Genomic DNA, 15,121 nt, shown 5'->3' on the forward strand with positions numbered 1-15,121 from the left:
AAGTCAACGCACGCCTTGGCGCCATTTAGGGAATATAGGATTATCGTATAGATAGTAGATCACATCATACAATCCATCAGCGTGCCCGTCCCACTTTAACGTCTTTAACTACCTACCTACGTACCTAGTTAAGTAATGACAACTTTGATTCATGTAGGGAACTCGAAAATATAATAATGGTATAACGCACCTAACAAGTATTACCTGTGTGATCCCGCGGCCATTTCTAATCGATATATACAGCCGGGATTAGTCTAGACACAGCCGAGATTTATATAGTATTTAAAACGAGTTGAATGATACCTAGGTATACACTGGTGATACAGTAGGTAATCCGACCGGGTCTGGGTACGAGACAATAGGTAATCATTGATAGCCATCTAGATATCTTTGATTCTCACGATCTTACGAGCCATCTTGTCCCTCTGATACTTATAAATCATTTTATATATAATATACATCTACTTCGGCCTAGCTACAGATCGCTAATAAAGAAAACCAAACCATAAATCAGAACGGAGACCTGGGGGCTTGAGAGGTCGTCGTCTTCTACATTCAACAACTTCACTTTTCTTGGCCTCAGCTCAGCTTTTTCACAATTGCTATTAGCCACCATCAAGTCACTCCCTCCGCTACCACTCCTTAATTACTACCGGTCTACCTAACTACTTAAAAACATATCTACTTAAGTATGTACCACGTCAATCAATCAAATGGCTAGACGGCAAAAGACACACCGAAATTAAATTCGCAACTTTGGTTACTGCTACTACAATGGACTTTCTGGCTGATCCAATATTGGACCCCCAAACACTGGGCTTCAGCTTGCCACTACTGCGGCCATCCCTTTTGTGAAAAGGGGATCGAGTGCGATAGAGAAAGCCCCGCCTTCAATTATTGTTATTTTGCAGCCTCAATCCCAACCCGATCACCAACCCCAATGCCAACCCCACATACCAACCACCCCTACGCCGCCTTTTGGGACCTCAAACACTATATCGACCTCGTAATCGAACGACGGTCGAGATTCAGAGGCTACTACTCAAGAGCAGGGCAATGGTACAGTTTCCCACTCCGGACGTACTACTACAACAACATCCGTCTGTAAGACTAAGAATTCAATCATCTTGCCTGAGAATAACGCTAACGAAAAAACCGAATCTAGTGGCCTAACGACCCGAGATAGATGTTGGATCCGCATACAATTTGCAAGTATTCGTTGTCTATAAAGACAACAAAGTACGACCAGTGGTCGACATGCGGGAAGCTGGTTCGTGGGCTCGATTGAAGAATAGGGGATCGAATGACTCCACATACTAGTGCTCCAGCGCTGTTATATATATATAGCGATTCTCTATGAGTTTCATATTGATCATATTCAACAAGATGGCAAACGCTGTGGCAGATCATTCAAGGCTCCACAGTCTAAACTTTGGTTCATGAAACCACAGAAGGGCTCAGAATGAACGAAAATTTTGAATTTCGAATGCCAAAATTGTATATTAGGAAAACGCTGGCCTATAAGAAGGGGTATGTTGTGCCATCTAAGTCTTTGGTATCCGCCATGTGAATTACATTGAGGACGCTTGTACATATTGAAGAAACAATCAAACCTCCACCTTAAAGATTTATTCCACTACGTCTTCTAGAGCTTTCATATCCCTTATGCTCTCTCCCAAAGGTGCAACAAATAGACCTCTCTCGAAATACCACATGGTTTTGAGTTGCCACGAGGTACACAACATGATTTTAATAATGGCCCCATTATAGTTTTAGTTAGCTAGCTAACTATTGTGTTTGTATATATAATATAGATTAAGATCAATAGCTAAGGTGGTTCGTAATTAAAGTGGTTGAGGACACTCATCAGTGCGACTTGCAACTGCACCGGGTACCTATTTGCGAATCACGTCAGCGTCAAAATCTGTCTTTAACCGCCAATATCTTTCGGGCATCAGGAGTCAATCTTACATTGAATACAACCGAAAAAGGGTCGTAGTTGGGATTGGTATGCGGTGCATATTCCATGTCGTTCATTACATCCTTCATAATTTGAGGTCCGTAAATTTTGTTGAAAAACGCATAGGTCATATCGATTCCTAGAGAACTAAAAGGGTTAGCGAGTCCTATAATGGGAAAATGGCAATATCCACATTTAGAGGAAATCTTTACCTGCAGCTACTCCCGAGCTGGTCCAAACCTTCCCATCCTCGGTCCACCGTGCAGTTGGAACCCAGTTTATCCCCTCACCATACTTGGTGATTATACTCCAGCCGGATTTGTTGGTCGTCGCTTTTTTCCCCTTCAAGACTCCTGCCTTTGCAAGGCTAATGGCCCCGGTGCATACACTCAAAAGATACTGTAGCTCGGGAAATCTTGCTTGGACGAATTGGTCAATTGACGTATCGTTCTTGTCCGCTAGAAGCAACATGCCCCAGCCACCAGGAACCATAAGCATATCGAGTTTAGGGGCATTGGCGAAAGTGTGCGTGGCTATTATCTGCGGAGCAGCTAGAGCCATACCCTGTAACTCGGCCGCGGGTGGCTGAGCAGAGACTGAGCCGGTTTGAGCGGCAATTAATGACAAGTTTATTGGTGTCGACATTGATAGCTAAAAGCCCTTTGTTAGAATCCCTGGCAGCATATACTATGTTTCTTAAGGACAGAAGTCGAGGGAGCCTTACCCTGAAGAGAATTTGCAACGGGCCCATAACATCAAGGGGCTCATAACCGGGGAATAAAACCTAGGGATTGTTTAGCTATGTAACTGATATACGGAACAGCCATGATGTAAATCGTAAACATACCATCCCAAAACTAACTGGCTCCTTTCCCGTGCGTAGCGCAGACGGCTCCGCCTGGCTATTTAGTTCCGGCGCGGGCATGTAATCGCCATTATATTGGCTTGGCTTCTGTGCGGCCATGTTGTCCTGGTTGTAGGCGGGAGCTTGTGGGACCTCGTGCACGGGACCGGAAACTCCTGGATCCATACGCCCTGGATACATTTGTGGAGCTGCGGTGACCATATTGCTCATCAAAGATGAACCAACGAGTAGGAATGCTTGCCAACGCGAACGCCTCGTCATGATGGAGATCCGGGTCTGAAGTGTCAAGTGCGTTATTATTTTGCTACAGAGAAAGATTAAATAATTAGATTTGCAATATGGCGTCCAGCGCTGCAAATTAATAGTTGTGATCTGTGGAGTAGCCTCGAACTTCGTTTATTCAAGTTATATTAGTTAAGTTTATATATATTGCTGACGTTCTGTTTTGATTTTGTAGAGAAATGGGATGTAGCCGTATTATCCGTACCCCCTTTCCTCTAGTCGTAGCCCGTAGCTTTATAAATCCATCTCGCCATTCAAATCGCCGTCCTGTCATCATAGAAAACGTATAATCTCTATGACGGCATAGAACCACAAAGGAAACATGCAGGGGTTACTGTGACATCTAGAGCAAAGTCAAAGTGTGATTCTGCTCTAAACATCATGTTTCATTTGCAATTTTATTCTCAGATATCCGGATATACCTTTCTATCTGTAATAGTGAATCCTAAGTCATTCCAGAATTGTTTAGCCACAAACATGGTCAAGGGGGGCGTAAATCATGAAGGGGAAACGGAGTTTTGACGATACGCATATGGAGTGAACGCCACCAAGCTGATCTTTCTAGATTCGGCGTCCACTGTCATGCAACAAGCGAATTAATATAGTGTAACCGAATAACTAGGTTGTGGCGTTTATAGGCGACCTTGCTTGGAATATTCTACAGAGAAAAGAAACACTCTTCCATTGGAGAGGTCTCTTAGGAAACCGTAGGCCCTGGATAGGTAGCCATAGGGTTTAGCTCTTTCAAGTGAGAGGTTTATATTATAATGACCTCGGAAATAAAGTTCTTTGCCTGTTCTGTCCGTTTTACGCATGGTTTATTGACTTTGGAATATAGGGTTGCAGTAAAATACGTGCATTCTGGTCTCGTACCCAGGTGAATCGTGGGTTTGAGGCTAGAACTGTAGCGAAAAGTATACTCCGAAGAGTAAATTGTGAGTCGGCTGTTTGTAACCTCCAAAATACAAGTCCTCGAGTTTTCATAATATCAATTACTTAACGTTGCTAGCTGGCTTGCTCATCTTGAAGTTGTAATGCTACCAGTGTCAATAATGCATTTCTCCTTTCTCTTCTCAGCACCACTCCAATGTTACTGGGTGACCAACCTTCAGAAACGCGGCGGCAATGAATACCATGGCGGCGAAATCACGCCCCCAAGCGACCAATTTCTCCAGCTTGGTCGGGTGTTTGGCTTGAGATTTGATTTCGCGCCTTGAAGCCTCTTCGAGTTTTGCAGATAAGGCTGCGTTTCGACTCCAAACATCATCATACCCCCGTTGGAGAATGGTCGCCTCGCCTTCCCATGTTACACTTTCCATGTTCAGGTAGAGGATCGAGTCGCACAAATTCTTGAATCCGGCGAATTGTTCGGACTTTTGTAGCAGTCCCTGGACGCGATTGTCGAACTGTGCTTTCGCGGTTTGTGCCTGAGTTCTATGAGTGGCCATTCTGTCATCGTTGTACCCGTCCCAGGATTTATTAGATTCGGGACGCGTTCGGTTTAGAGTCGATATCCCTTCCGCTAACCCATAGCCTTTATTTCTACATGGACAATTAGGCCACTCCCCACCACACAGGTAACAAAACTGTGCTCCGCAGCTTAAAGGGGCATTGATACGTCAAGGTTAGCACTGATGGTTACCCATTCCTTAAGCTGCACAGAATCAAATCGGACTTGATGAAGCAAGGGCCACTTACTGACAAGTCATATGGTTGCACCCACCATCTTTCATAACGATAGCCCCGCAACTATAGCACTTCGACCAACCTTCTAACTTGGCGAGGTTATGCAATTTGGCCATCCCTTCCAGTTCACCACAATTTCCCCAGTGCATACGCTGCCTGCATTTGATGCACGTAACATCGCTGCAGTCCAGACAATACGCCGCTCCATCTAATATACTTCCATCGAGGAGAGTATTTTTGCAAATGTGGCAAGGGGCGATTCTCTTAGACTTCCTTTCCTCGAGCATTGTTATGAAACGGACTACCTCAACCTCAGTCTGCTGTAACGCCGCTACAAGGAGCTCAGTTGGAATCTCGTCACAGCACTTTGGTACTGTCTTCAATTCCACAGCCGCCTTGACATTGGCGGTGATGCAGTCTGGACAATTGATATGTCCACAGTGAGGCATTCGAAGCGCCTGGTACCGCCATACCCCTTCGTGACAAAGATCACACTTTATTTTAACAAAAGGATTATCTTTCGGGGTTATGGCTTGGCTGATAACCATACGCAACGGGTTTCTTCCTTCTGCTCCTCCTGGGAAACAGTATTCACTCCCCTGCGGTTTCGTATAAGGAATCTCGGGGATTTTTCCATCTTTGCGAGATAGCATGCTAACAATGTCTAAGATGAGAGGAATGTCCTATCTAGGAATAGAATTAGCAAACTCTCTCGGATTAGGGTATAGCGAAAGGTATGTTACAGCAAATATCTAGCCCCCTGGCTTGTCTCCTAGAAGTCGGATCTCCGCTACGAATTATCATGAAGAACAATCTTGAGAAGGAAAGGAGGATTATGTGCATCTGTTATTCTTGAGAAGGTATATATGTAAGAACGTTCTATCCAGGCATCAAAAGAAGATTATCTAGTACGTGCGGGGGATACCGTCATCAGCGACGCAAAAGGTTAGCGGCTGGTTTCACGAAACAAATCACAAGCACTTATAGAATATGGTATATACCGTATGCTTAAATATGATCTCGAACGTACACTCCAGTATCGTCTCGTATATATATATGTATATCCTATCCCGTATTATTCCGACATGGACTCGAGGGGTTCTAAAAACGGATCAAGGTATCGCAATGTCGCCTCGAAGAATCTCAATGAACTTGGTGGAGTACGTGGATTGTAGATGCAGTGTCATTGATAAGCAGCCAGAAGGAGAGTGTTGACCTGGTGGGCACAACCCCATATATCCTAGGGTACTATCGTACTTATAATTAAAGAAATGGGTTCGCACGTTCGTTAAGCAGGCAGCGGTTGCTACAGCTCCAAATTCCAACATCAACGCAGTTCATCAGGAGGTGGAGTAAAATTATTTAATTCTTATCAGCTCACGGCCGTCTGTAATCCAGCCTCTGCCTTGTAGCAATCCTTCTGTTCTCAAAAGAAAAACAAAAGAAACCAACCAGTCCTGAAACCCCAAGAGTACCAGTCACTCAGGTTAAACAAATGATTTCCAATCCTTAGAAAGACTCAATAGTCCTAACCCCCCACCAATTCAAAATAACCGCAAGACCAACAGTATCCAATAACGAACTAGCAGTTCCCGCAACAACCTCAGCAACGTCAATAGCCTTAGCACCAGGTTCTCCAAAGCCAATGAGACCTCCAATAGTAGCACCTAGGGAAGTAGTGAAGAAGACCAATGTTCCGAGGTAAGCGGCGCCCTTGTAGCTGAGGGTGCCGGTGGTGGTGAGAAGAGCAGCCATGGCGTATGTTTGGACACCTGAGCCGAGGAGGGTGGTGCCGAAGAGGACGGCGCCTTGTTTAGCTTCCTATATATACGAAGTGGTTTTTTGTTAGGAATTGTTTGGGTTTGTTGACGTCATTTGGGTATGAAGTTGTGGCTGACCTTGCTGTGAAGGAAATTTTGGCTGGCATTGGCCTTCCTTGCATGTTCGTACCTGTCTGTGGATGCCGTTAGATGGTGATAGGTAATTAATTCAATGGATTTTACATGTATACATACCACCGAAGAGAGGAGCCAGGACGGCGGTGTGGCCAAGCTGGGTGAAAGCGGTACCAACTAAGTAGAATACCCGCGTTAGCAAATTCATTAAGCTTCCCGTTACAATAGAGAGCCATTCCCGTCCATTGCAAGCTTCCTAATCAAAATAACGATTGATACATACGAGCAATAGCGCTTGGTTTAACTGGAGGCAAGTAGTGAAGAGACATGGTTGCTATTTATCTCGTTTTCCTAACGGTCTAATATTGAATTGATGATGTCGGTTGAATTGATTGTTTACTTTGGTAGAGGAGGATGGATGGATGGTAATACAAAGATTTAAGATTTTATAGAAGAGAATAGAGGGGGAGGACGGACCAGACAGGTGGGAAGTAACGCCCTCTTATACCAGCGCAGCAAAACTCTACACAACGTTTAAACCGGCTATGCACGCTTCACTTACACAGTTATTACAGCATACTCGGGTCTCTTTTTTTTTGTATATCCTTATATCCGGAGAACTTGGTGGGAATCCTGTTCTCATAATGACGTTTCGAAATCATCAGCGTTTTTTGCAGCCACAGCTTTTAACCTACTTGGTAACTAACGGCACCCCTGGCTTTCATTGGTACTGAATAAGGCCAATCAGACCATTCCATTAACCATTCCAACATGAGCGTTAGGCGTGGCGTTTCTTTCTTTCTCTTTGAAGTTTCCTATATCACATTCCCGCTGTCCTGCCGCCTTGTTCGTGGTATAAATGTCCATTTTCGCCGCATGCGGTTCTGACGTCATGCATTCCCCAACCTGCATCCAACAACTTACTACGAAAACTATGGCTACCATTCCGCCAAGGCAATTCAAGGGTTCCACCTCGTGACCGGAAAAAAAAAATTAAAAGAAGCGATGAGGTAGACGGCAATTCTTACCTATTTAGATTTAGATCTTATTACAGGATATATTGGCTTCTATGCAAAGTACATGGAATGTATTCTCTAGTTTCTCTAATACCACACATGCATGCCATATGCCCAGGACTTTTGGAACGCCGTGCAATGAAACTCAAAAAAACAGTAGCTAGGAAGAAGGACGGTGAAGTAAAATACATTAAAACATGTTGGGAAGGTGGTGGCGAATAACCTTTACTCAAGGCTAAAGGGGAGGTAGGATATCACGGCCTTCATAATCGTGACAAGATAAGTAGATATCAGTTCGTAAAACAAGCGAGCATTGCTACATGAAGGGTATCATTACAAGTTATTAGGGTCATGGTGGTGTAGAGCGTGACCATGATGGTGTCTAAGACTTTTTGGAAAGTTGGTTCAGTCAATGAGCTTCGACTACTCCAAAGTATCGATAACAGTCCCATATTGCTCCTCAACAAGCTTGTATAGGTTCTGTGGTGTGTATCCGCCACTACAAAAAAAAAAAGATAAATTAGCCAACTAGTCGATTCGGAGGCCAATACGCCGGGAGGGTATTCAACTTACACGTTGGTGATATAATGATCAACAAGTTCCCCGGGAACGAAATCCATCGTTGGATTGGAGATCTCAGCGTTACCAACCATCTCGCTATCCGCCCAGCCGATGACAGTGCTACTCTCACCGGTTTCAAGCATCGAATCTGGATCGAACGGATAGAGCGGCGATAGTTTGTAAACTCCGCTGACAACGACAACCGGAATCGAGTGCTCTTGAGCACATCGTGCTACGGTTCTTGCGCCAGCGGTTGTGATCATCGATCCGTTTCGAAGGATGACATGAGTTCCCATGAGAACCTTGTTAACTCGGGACATGACAGCTGGGACAGCCGAGTCCGGAATCAAAATCGTCTCAACACCAATGCTCGTCAACGTCGCTTTCAACTCAGCTGTTGTGAGGGGCTCGTCCCTTGCAGAACTGTTCTTGCCGGGTTGTTTTAGACCAATGGGTGTGGTAAACTTCGATGGAGCCTTCAAGATTTCTTGTGTCGCTTGGTAGTCGTTTGGATAAGCCTCGATCATGACAACGGTAAACCTTCGCTTGATGGCGGCTCTCATGAGGAACGCCTGCAATGTAGCGGACGATCCGAGAACCATGACAATTTCGTTGGCGTGGATATGGGTTTCGCTGTGTGATGCGACTTGCTCGTCGACTTGCTCCAATTCTTCCATAAGTTCTTTGATGCCCTCAATAACATCTCCTCGAATATCCTTATCCTCAAATGGCTCTTTCGACTGGGGCTTCAATCCCGGAGAATCATTAGGCAACTCCTCCGGTCTACTCTGCAGAAGCGAAAACAAGGCATGTTGAAGATTATTCTCTCCGAAGCTTGGATTCGGAAGTGCAATTGAACCCTGGCGAGTCAAATTCCTGAGATTGGGCGGGATATAAGCCTTCGACTTCCTTCGTGACATCGCATCAATATCTTCTTCGCCTCCGTCTCTCGAAAACGGACGTCCTGAATGCGGTGTTGCCGTTCCAGAGCCCGGATTACTACCCAGGTCAGCACTCTCATCACCGACACTGCTGGCCCTTGAAAGTCTGCCTCCGAGGGGAAGGTCCGCGAAGCCAGGAATGGAGTTGTTATCATGGCATTCCTCGCGAATGACACCCAGGACTCGTCGGACGATGTTTCCGATAACCAGCTCTCGTGGTTGAGCCGAAACTAGATTTCTTCCAAGCTCTCTGACGTCTTTGATAAGTCCTTGCGATTCACTGAGTTTCGTATGTCGGTTTTGTGATACAAAGCGGAGGAGAAGCTTCGTGGTGGCCTTGGCGACGTTTCGGCTGGATTTTATCTCTCGTCGCTTGAGGAGACTGATGATGATAGAGTTGTTAGTCAGCATGTTGAGGAATGAGAAAGCAGAACAGGCCGTCTATACCCGATAAGGATCTCAGTGGCATCGTCTGCTTTCACAGTAGTAACTGCTTTGAGGAACTTGGCCAGGGCCGGCGGATTCTCGTCGGCGACGACCATATCGAAGCGAGGAGGGGTGTGAAGGTGGGGTTGGATTCAATGGCGCAGCGGGGTATTTGTATTGTCACGCAAGTACAATTGGAGCTAAAGAACTGATGGCAAAAACTAGATATGGAAGCGGCAAAGCCTTGAGGCTTGCGATCGCTGTGGTTGAAGTTGGTGATGGAGCTTGGTTGCACTTGGTTGGAGGTCTGAAGGAAGTCTGAGGTTCTTTATGAGTCTTGGATTGCTTGTCGCTAAACAAGAAATTGATTTCCGTGTGCCGCATTGAAAGAAAGAAAGAAAGCAGCTTGCCGCATCGACACAACACAAAAAATAACACGGCTGGTTTCGTCCTCCAATCATGTCGAGCGACACCCTCTGGAGGCCGCTTGATCTGGAGCACTTCAGCACTTGTAGAACCACTAGCCGAAGCTTTTACGTAGAGATATTTGCGGTCTATCGATTTAAGAAATGGGGAGAATTTAGGAGTCCCTATGGTATCTGTAGTTACAAGAGAAAAACATTCGCCAGTCCCATTGCATTGATAGATAAAAAAAGGGTATCGAAAAACAAAAACACCTTCCTTGCAATGATATTTAATGGATCAAGAATACTTGTAGAAGTAGATAGTAAATTAAAAGGACTTTCATCAACTATAGTCCTTAAAATGCCATTCGTAGGGCGTGTAAGAAAGAATACCAACTGAAACAAAGCAAAAAACTACCACTTCAAAGCCAGTCATCGTCCTCGTCGTCCCCACCTGGAAGCGGAGAATGACTCATCAGTTCAATAACATTGCGGCTCCTAGATGCGTCCAACCCTGCGGGATTAAAAATCGGTACGAGTGGGGCAGCTTTCGCGGATTTTGACGCTGAGATATCAATTCTACTAAGAGAAGACCGTGAGGGTCGGCCAGGTTTTTTCTTTGGTGTCGAATTCTTAGTTGCTGAAGCTTTTGCAGATGGAGACGTTAGTGACGCAGCCCCAGTTGCAGACTTTGTCGGTGTAGACAAGCTTTTTCTTGGCCGACCATGAATCTTGGAGGTAGTGTCGACTGCTGTTGGTTTGTTCGGGGTGCCTAGCCCTCGTCGAGGACGTTTCGCAGGCGGGGAGGCAGCAGGTGTCGAATTAACATTGGGGGAAGCAATTCCGTTGGCGTTGGAATCCCTTCGAGGACGTCCCCGTTTAGCAGAGCCCACGGAAGCAGGCGCTGCGGGATTGTTAATCGGCGTGAACCCGTTACTGGATGCAAGCTTAGTTGATCGAGGTGCGACATAGTAAACATCGGCTTTCTTTGGGCGGCCTGGGCGGCCGCGCTTAGAGAGCGGTCTAGAAGGTCGAGGCCCAGGCTTGCGGTTGGGACCGGTCGGTGTCTTGGGGACAACATTCCGCACTGCAGGCGGAATACGAATATCTCCGACAACTGGTGACATCGGACCTTCATCCTCAGACCCATCTTTGTTTCTTGCTGGTCTCTTTGATCCGATAACAACCTGGAATGATGGTTCGTCTTCGTCTTCATCTTCGCTTCCCGCGCGGCTCTGGGCTTCCGAGCTATAAACCGATAGTGGAGGAGGACTTCGTCCTTCTGCCGCTGCGAGCGCCATACGCTTCGCATCACGCAGGGCCTTGTCAATCTCCGCTTGGTTATACCCTGATAATTCAGCCCCACTCTTTGCGGTTTGTTTCTTCGAAACTGCAGTACTTGGGCCGATGGAACCGTCGTCGTCATCATCATCATCGCAAGCAACAGGCGAATTAGCTTCGAGATCGATAAGGCTCTTCGATTTGAAAAATAAGGGTTTCAAGCTGCTGCCATTTGCTGGTGGTGGACGTGATGATTTATTTAGAGGCGTTTTCCGAGTGGGTTCGAATGTGAGCCCGTCCACCAGTTCCCCGGTCCGAGTACTTCTACTAGATTTCTTCGGCATAACTTCTTGCTCATCGTCGCTTAACAATTCGTTAAGCCGTCCGCCATCCGCCTCATCCTCCGATAGGTCGGCATAAATCTTGCGAGACCCTTGTGGTCGTCCTCTCTTTCTAGAAGCAGGCGAACCTGCTACCCCGTCTAGACGTCGTCGCTTCGGATTAGGTGTTAAATCCGTCCCAACGTCGTCAAAGCCAAGCTTCGCCGCCAACTTTTGCGCCTTCTCTTCCTTCTCTTTGGCAATTTTGGCATTGTATCGTCCCCAAGCATCAGGAGAGATCTTTAGCCTAACAATAAGTGTCCCTTTTCTCTTCTTTCCCTTCTTAGTTCTGTCGAGCACCCAATCTGCAACTGTTCCCTTTTCGACGGTTTCGTATTCAAGGTCACCCTGCACCCGCTCCCTTCGTTCTTTCTTGCTCAAGCTTTGCTTCTTAGATTTGCCTTTCGCCTTTCCTCCTTCTAAAGCTAGATCGAGGTTAGGCTGATAATGATGGGATGCTCCTATTAGGCCATACGGCTCACTCGGTGCGTCTTGTCCATCATCAGAACCACCAAATGTTTCGGTTGGATGAAGCACTTGCTCGCCGTAATTGTGATATGAGTCGTGATAGGGATTGCCGTAATCATCCACCCCCTGTTCCTCCTGCTGAAAGTGCCGTAAACCGGCGGCCGCAAGAAAGGCTAATAGGTCTTTCTCCAATGTTAGAAGTCCTGGTGTCGGGGCATCTTGGAGGCGTACTCCCCACGATTGGTGTTCGTGTGCTCCACCAATTTGGGACCCATATCCTTGCGCAGCTGACGAGCCGTCGATGAGCGCAGGATTAATGTTGGATTCATGAACTGAGAAGCGCCAGATTAGACATCAAACTGGAAGCATCTGGTGGAAATATTAGCTTACCGTCATTTCGCTGCGCGGGCTCTATACCGTCACTATGCAAGGGAGTAATACCAGAATGCTCCGGTCTATGATATCTCCGAAGGGAAATTGGAATATCAGGAGGATTCTCGAATCTCTTAAGATAGTCTCCGTTTTGCTCTCTCTTAGAGGAGCCGGAGGGGTCCATGTACTCGGACATCTTAAGCGCTGGGTCAATAGGGATAGAGACAACGTCCAGACCTGCCGCGCTAAAATGTGGTTTATACCCTGCAGGCATAGCTACAACATTACGATCATTGAATTCGGCAGGGAATACGGGGTCCTCTGCTTGACCAACCGCGTCCGGTTCTATACCATCCGTAGCTCCAAACGTGGAACCCCATTTCGATATGGCATCGCGGTTCTCACCTCCATCTTGCGAAGAAGGCTTACCGCCACTCACACCATTCTGCAACCACCCAACATTCCCCTTGCTAAAGTCCACCAAGCTTTCTATACTCCGAACGTCGGCAACATGTTTCGTAGTAAGCCCCAAAATCGTGCCTTTAGGAGTGTACGGGGTGTGGTTTGGTCTCCTCCGACATCTGCCACAGGCGCAGAAGCCTAAACATACGGGGCACTTCCAATGATGTTTTGCTAAACAATCATCAAAAGGGTCCATATCGTATGCTCGCCACAGGTTTCCAAAACAGTAGGCTTTGCCGCAGTCCTTGTTCGTACATAGCATTACCTTCCAGTTCGGATGTCGATAACCACACGTGTGACAATTGAGCAACTTCCCTTCCTTCTTCTTCTTAGCTATCTCCTTCTCGTCGTCAAGTTCATCAATGGTATTTGGATCGAGGTAGGGCCTCGTTTGGAGTGCTTCTTGGCAAACCCGTGCTAAACCTTTTCGTTCCTTGCTCATATTCGCGAGGGCATCAGGGAACCGTGGTGGCTCAGCAATTTCCTCGGGCGTCTCCTTCGCTTTCTCCTTCTCTTTCAAGATCTTGACTACCATTTCCCTAAACTTTTCATGGTTCGTAAGAAGATCAACCCAGGGGTGCTGTTCAACCCATGAAAGCCCACTGACACAGAAACAACTTCTCCCCCTAGCGTAGCACTCCATGCAAATATCGTAAGGGTCATCTTCAAGCCCCTGCATTGATGGAGGACAACGCTTGCACGAGAGGAACCGATTGAAAATATTGCCTCGGCAAAATGAACAAGTGATGTTATACTCGTTCGGAATCATTTCGACCTTAGTTTCCTTCGGCAGTAACGGCGAGAAGCACTCGTTAATCAAGATGCTTGTAAAGAGGTTGTACAACCTAATGAAGTCATCTTTCATCATAGGCGGGAATAGCTTCATTTCGCTTTCGTCATCTTTAGTCAGAGCTTTGGCATAGTTCCCGAGGGTGTCATATACGATCGCCTTGGTCTTGTACTGCTCGTCCCTACAAACCAAGCGTATTTTGGGCAGCGCTTCTCGCAGAGCGTGCTCCAAAGTATCCACGGTTACCCTGTTCCAAGCAGCCTTAACAGTAGTCGTTCCTCTGTTCCAGACCTGGTGGGGTGCTAGAGGAGGAACAAGAACGTAGTCCCCTACTTTCTGCTCCAAGACGAATACCGTGAATGGCGCAGCCTGCAGATCCTCTATACTCGCGAAATGCGCTTCGACTGAGAGATCGTGACCCAGTGTGCCAGTCCAGTACTCCGCAACCGCCTCCCTGTCCGCCATCTGTGTCATGAACCATAAACTGCCTCCCTTCTCACTGTTTGGGCCTTCCTGAGAGGCCGCAATCATGATGTTCTGGCCGAGCGTAGCGCACATTTCCATATGCGCAGGCGTATATGTACCCTCGTGTCCGACGTAGCACATCATATTCTCGGCTCGGGCATCTTTCGGCAGGGAAGACATAAGATCGGCGCGGGTAGACAAGTAGAACGTCGACTCCGGGATGATATTCGCAAGTCCGGATCTCCAAACCGGTGGACAATCGAGGTCTTTTCCGTACAGTCTTTGTTGTTGGCCATCGTAGTTGCTCGGCGTAAACTTAGAGGTCAGTTTTGACATGTTGTTCAGATAGTGTCCCAGCGTCATGGGAATGTCGACCTTGTTCGGGATATCTCTGATATTAACCTCTACAAAAGCCACGCAAGTCCCAACAGTTAGAAGTTGACTTTCTAAGTAGTAGAAGCTAAGACAACATACGATCAGTCCCATGGTTCGACCTTAACCAATCTATCGAAAATATCCATTTTGGCCAATCACTCCTTAAGTGCCAATTCTCAATAACAATCGGTATCCCTCTAAGAACCACATGTTCGTGAATCATAGCCTGTAAGGATTCGATATTCGTAGGGTTTATGCGACGTGCATCGATCCTTTGTACGGATTTGAAGTTCGGCGTACTAGAGACCAACAAGGGTATGTTGATGGTCGGACTTATTGGCACAAAAGGTGCCGCCTCCTGTCGAGGTGCCATGACGTATCCCTCAGCTCCAGTCAGCGGCGTATCGAGACACCATGAGGTTCGTCACAGTATCAAGGCGCGATTCCAGAAATATATTGGCGAACAGTTCGATTTTGACATCCACAATCAAT

The 15,121-nt window shown here is 46.6% G+C and overlaps 5 protein-coding genes across 6 annotated transcripts; all 5 read right to left on the bottom strand.

The window, feature by feature from the left end:
- Nucleotides 1-1,844: 1,844 nt before the first annotated feature.
- On the bottom strand, nt 1,845-3,086 carry DFL_009134 (uncharacterized protein; the record flags this gene model as incomplete). Its single annotated transcript, XM_067638973.1, has 5 exons — nt 1,845-1,895; nt 1,972-2,099; nt 2,173-2,611; nt 2,685-2,744; nt 2,808-3,086. 5 exons carry the CDS (start codon nt 3,084-3,086, stop codon nt 1,845-1,847), a joined length of 957 nt encoding a protein of 318 aa, XP_067486808.1.
- Nucleotides 3,087-4,099: 1,013 nt separating this feature from the next.
- On the bottom strand, nt 4,100-5,430 carry DFL_009135 (uncharacterized protein; the record flags this gene model as incomplete). 2 transcript variants are annotated; one of them, XM_067638975.1, is made up of 4 exons in its annotated part: nt 4,100-4,129; nt 4,214-4,706; nt 4,806-5,287; nt 5,344-5,430. In XM_067638975.1, the coding sequence occupies 4 exons, from the start codon at nt 5,428-5,430 to the stop codon at nt 4,100-4,102; spliced, it is 1,092 nt and encodes a 363-aa protein (XP_067486810.1). The 2 variants fall into 2 exon arrangements, with proteins under 2 accessions (XP_067486810.1, XP_067486809.1); XM_067638974.1 differs by having other exon boundaries at nt 4,100-4,144.
- Nucleotides 5,431-6,302: 872 nt separating this feature from the next.
- On the bottom strand, nt 6,303-7,017 carry DFL_009136 (uncharacterized protein; the record flags this gene model as incomplete). The annotated part of the gene is made up of 4 exons (XM_067638976.1): nt 6,303-6,614; nt 6,692-6,747; nt 6,809-6,865; nt 6,972-7,017. The coding sequence occupies 4 exons, from the start codon at nt 7,015-7,017 to the stop codon at nt 6,303-6,305; spliced, it is 471 nt and encodes a 156-aa protein (XP_067486811.1).
- A 1,110-nt stretch (nt 7,018-8,127) lies between these two features.
- Nucleotides 8,128-9,748, bottom strand: DFL_009137 (uncharacterized protein; the record flags this gene model as incomplete). The annotated part of the gene is made up of 3 exons (XM_067638977.1): nt 8,128-8,203; nt 8,278-9,588; nt 9,654-9,748. 3 exons carry the CDS (start codon nt 9,746-9,748, stop codon nt 8,128-8,130), a joined length of 1,482 nt encoding a protein of 493 aa, XP_067486812.1.
- A 710-nt stretch (nt 9,749-10,458) lies between these two features.
- Nucleotides 10,459-15,002, bottom strand: DFL_009138 (uncharacterized protein; the record flags this gene model as incomplete). Its single annotated transcript, XM_067638978.1, has 3 exons — nt 10,459-12,497; nt 12,556-14,658; nt 14,729-15,002. 3 exons carry the CDS (start codon nt 15,000-15,002, stop codon nt 10,459-10,461), a joined length of 4,416 nt encoding a protein of 1,471 aa, XP_067486813.1.
- Nucleotides 15,003-15,121: the final 119 nt, after the last annotated feature.

Source organism: Arthrobotrys flagrans (genome assembly GCF_004000055.1).
Source record: "Arthrobotrys flagrans strain CBS H-5679 chromosome Unknown unitig_1, whole genome shotgun sequence".
Lineage (NCBI taxonomy): Eukaryota > Fungi > Ascomycota > Orbiliomycetes > Orbiliales > Orbiliaceae > Arthrobotrys > Arthrobotrys flagrans.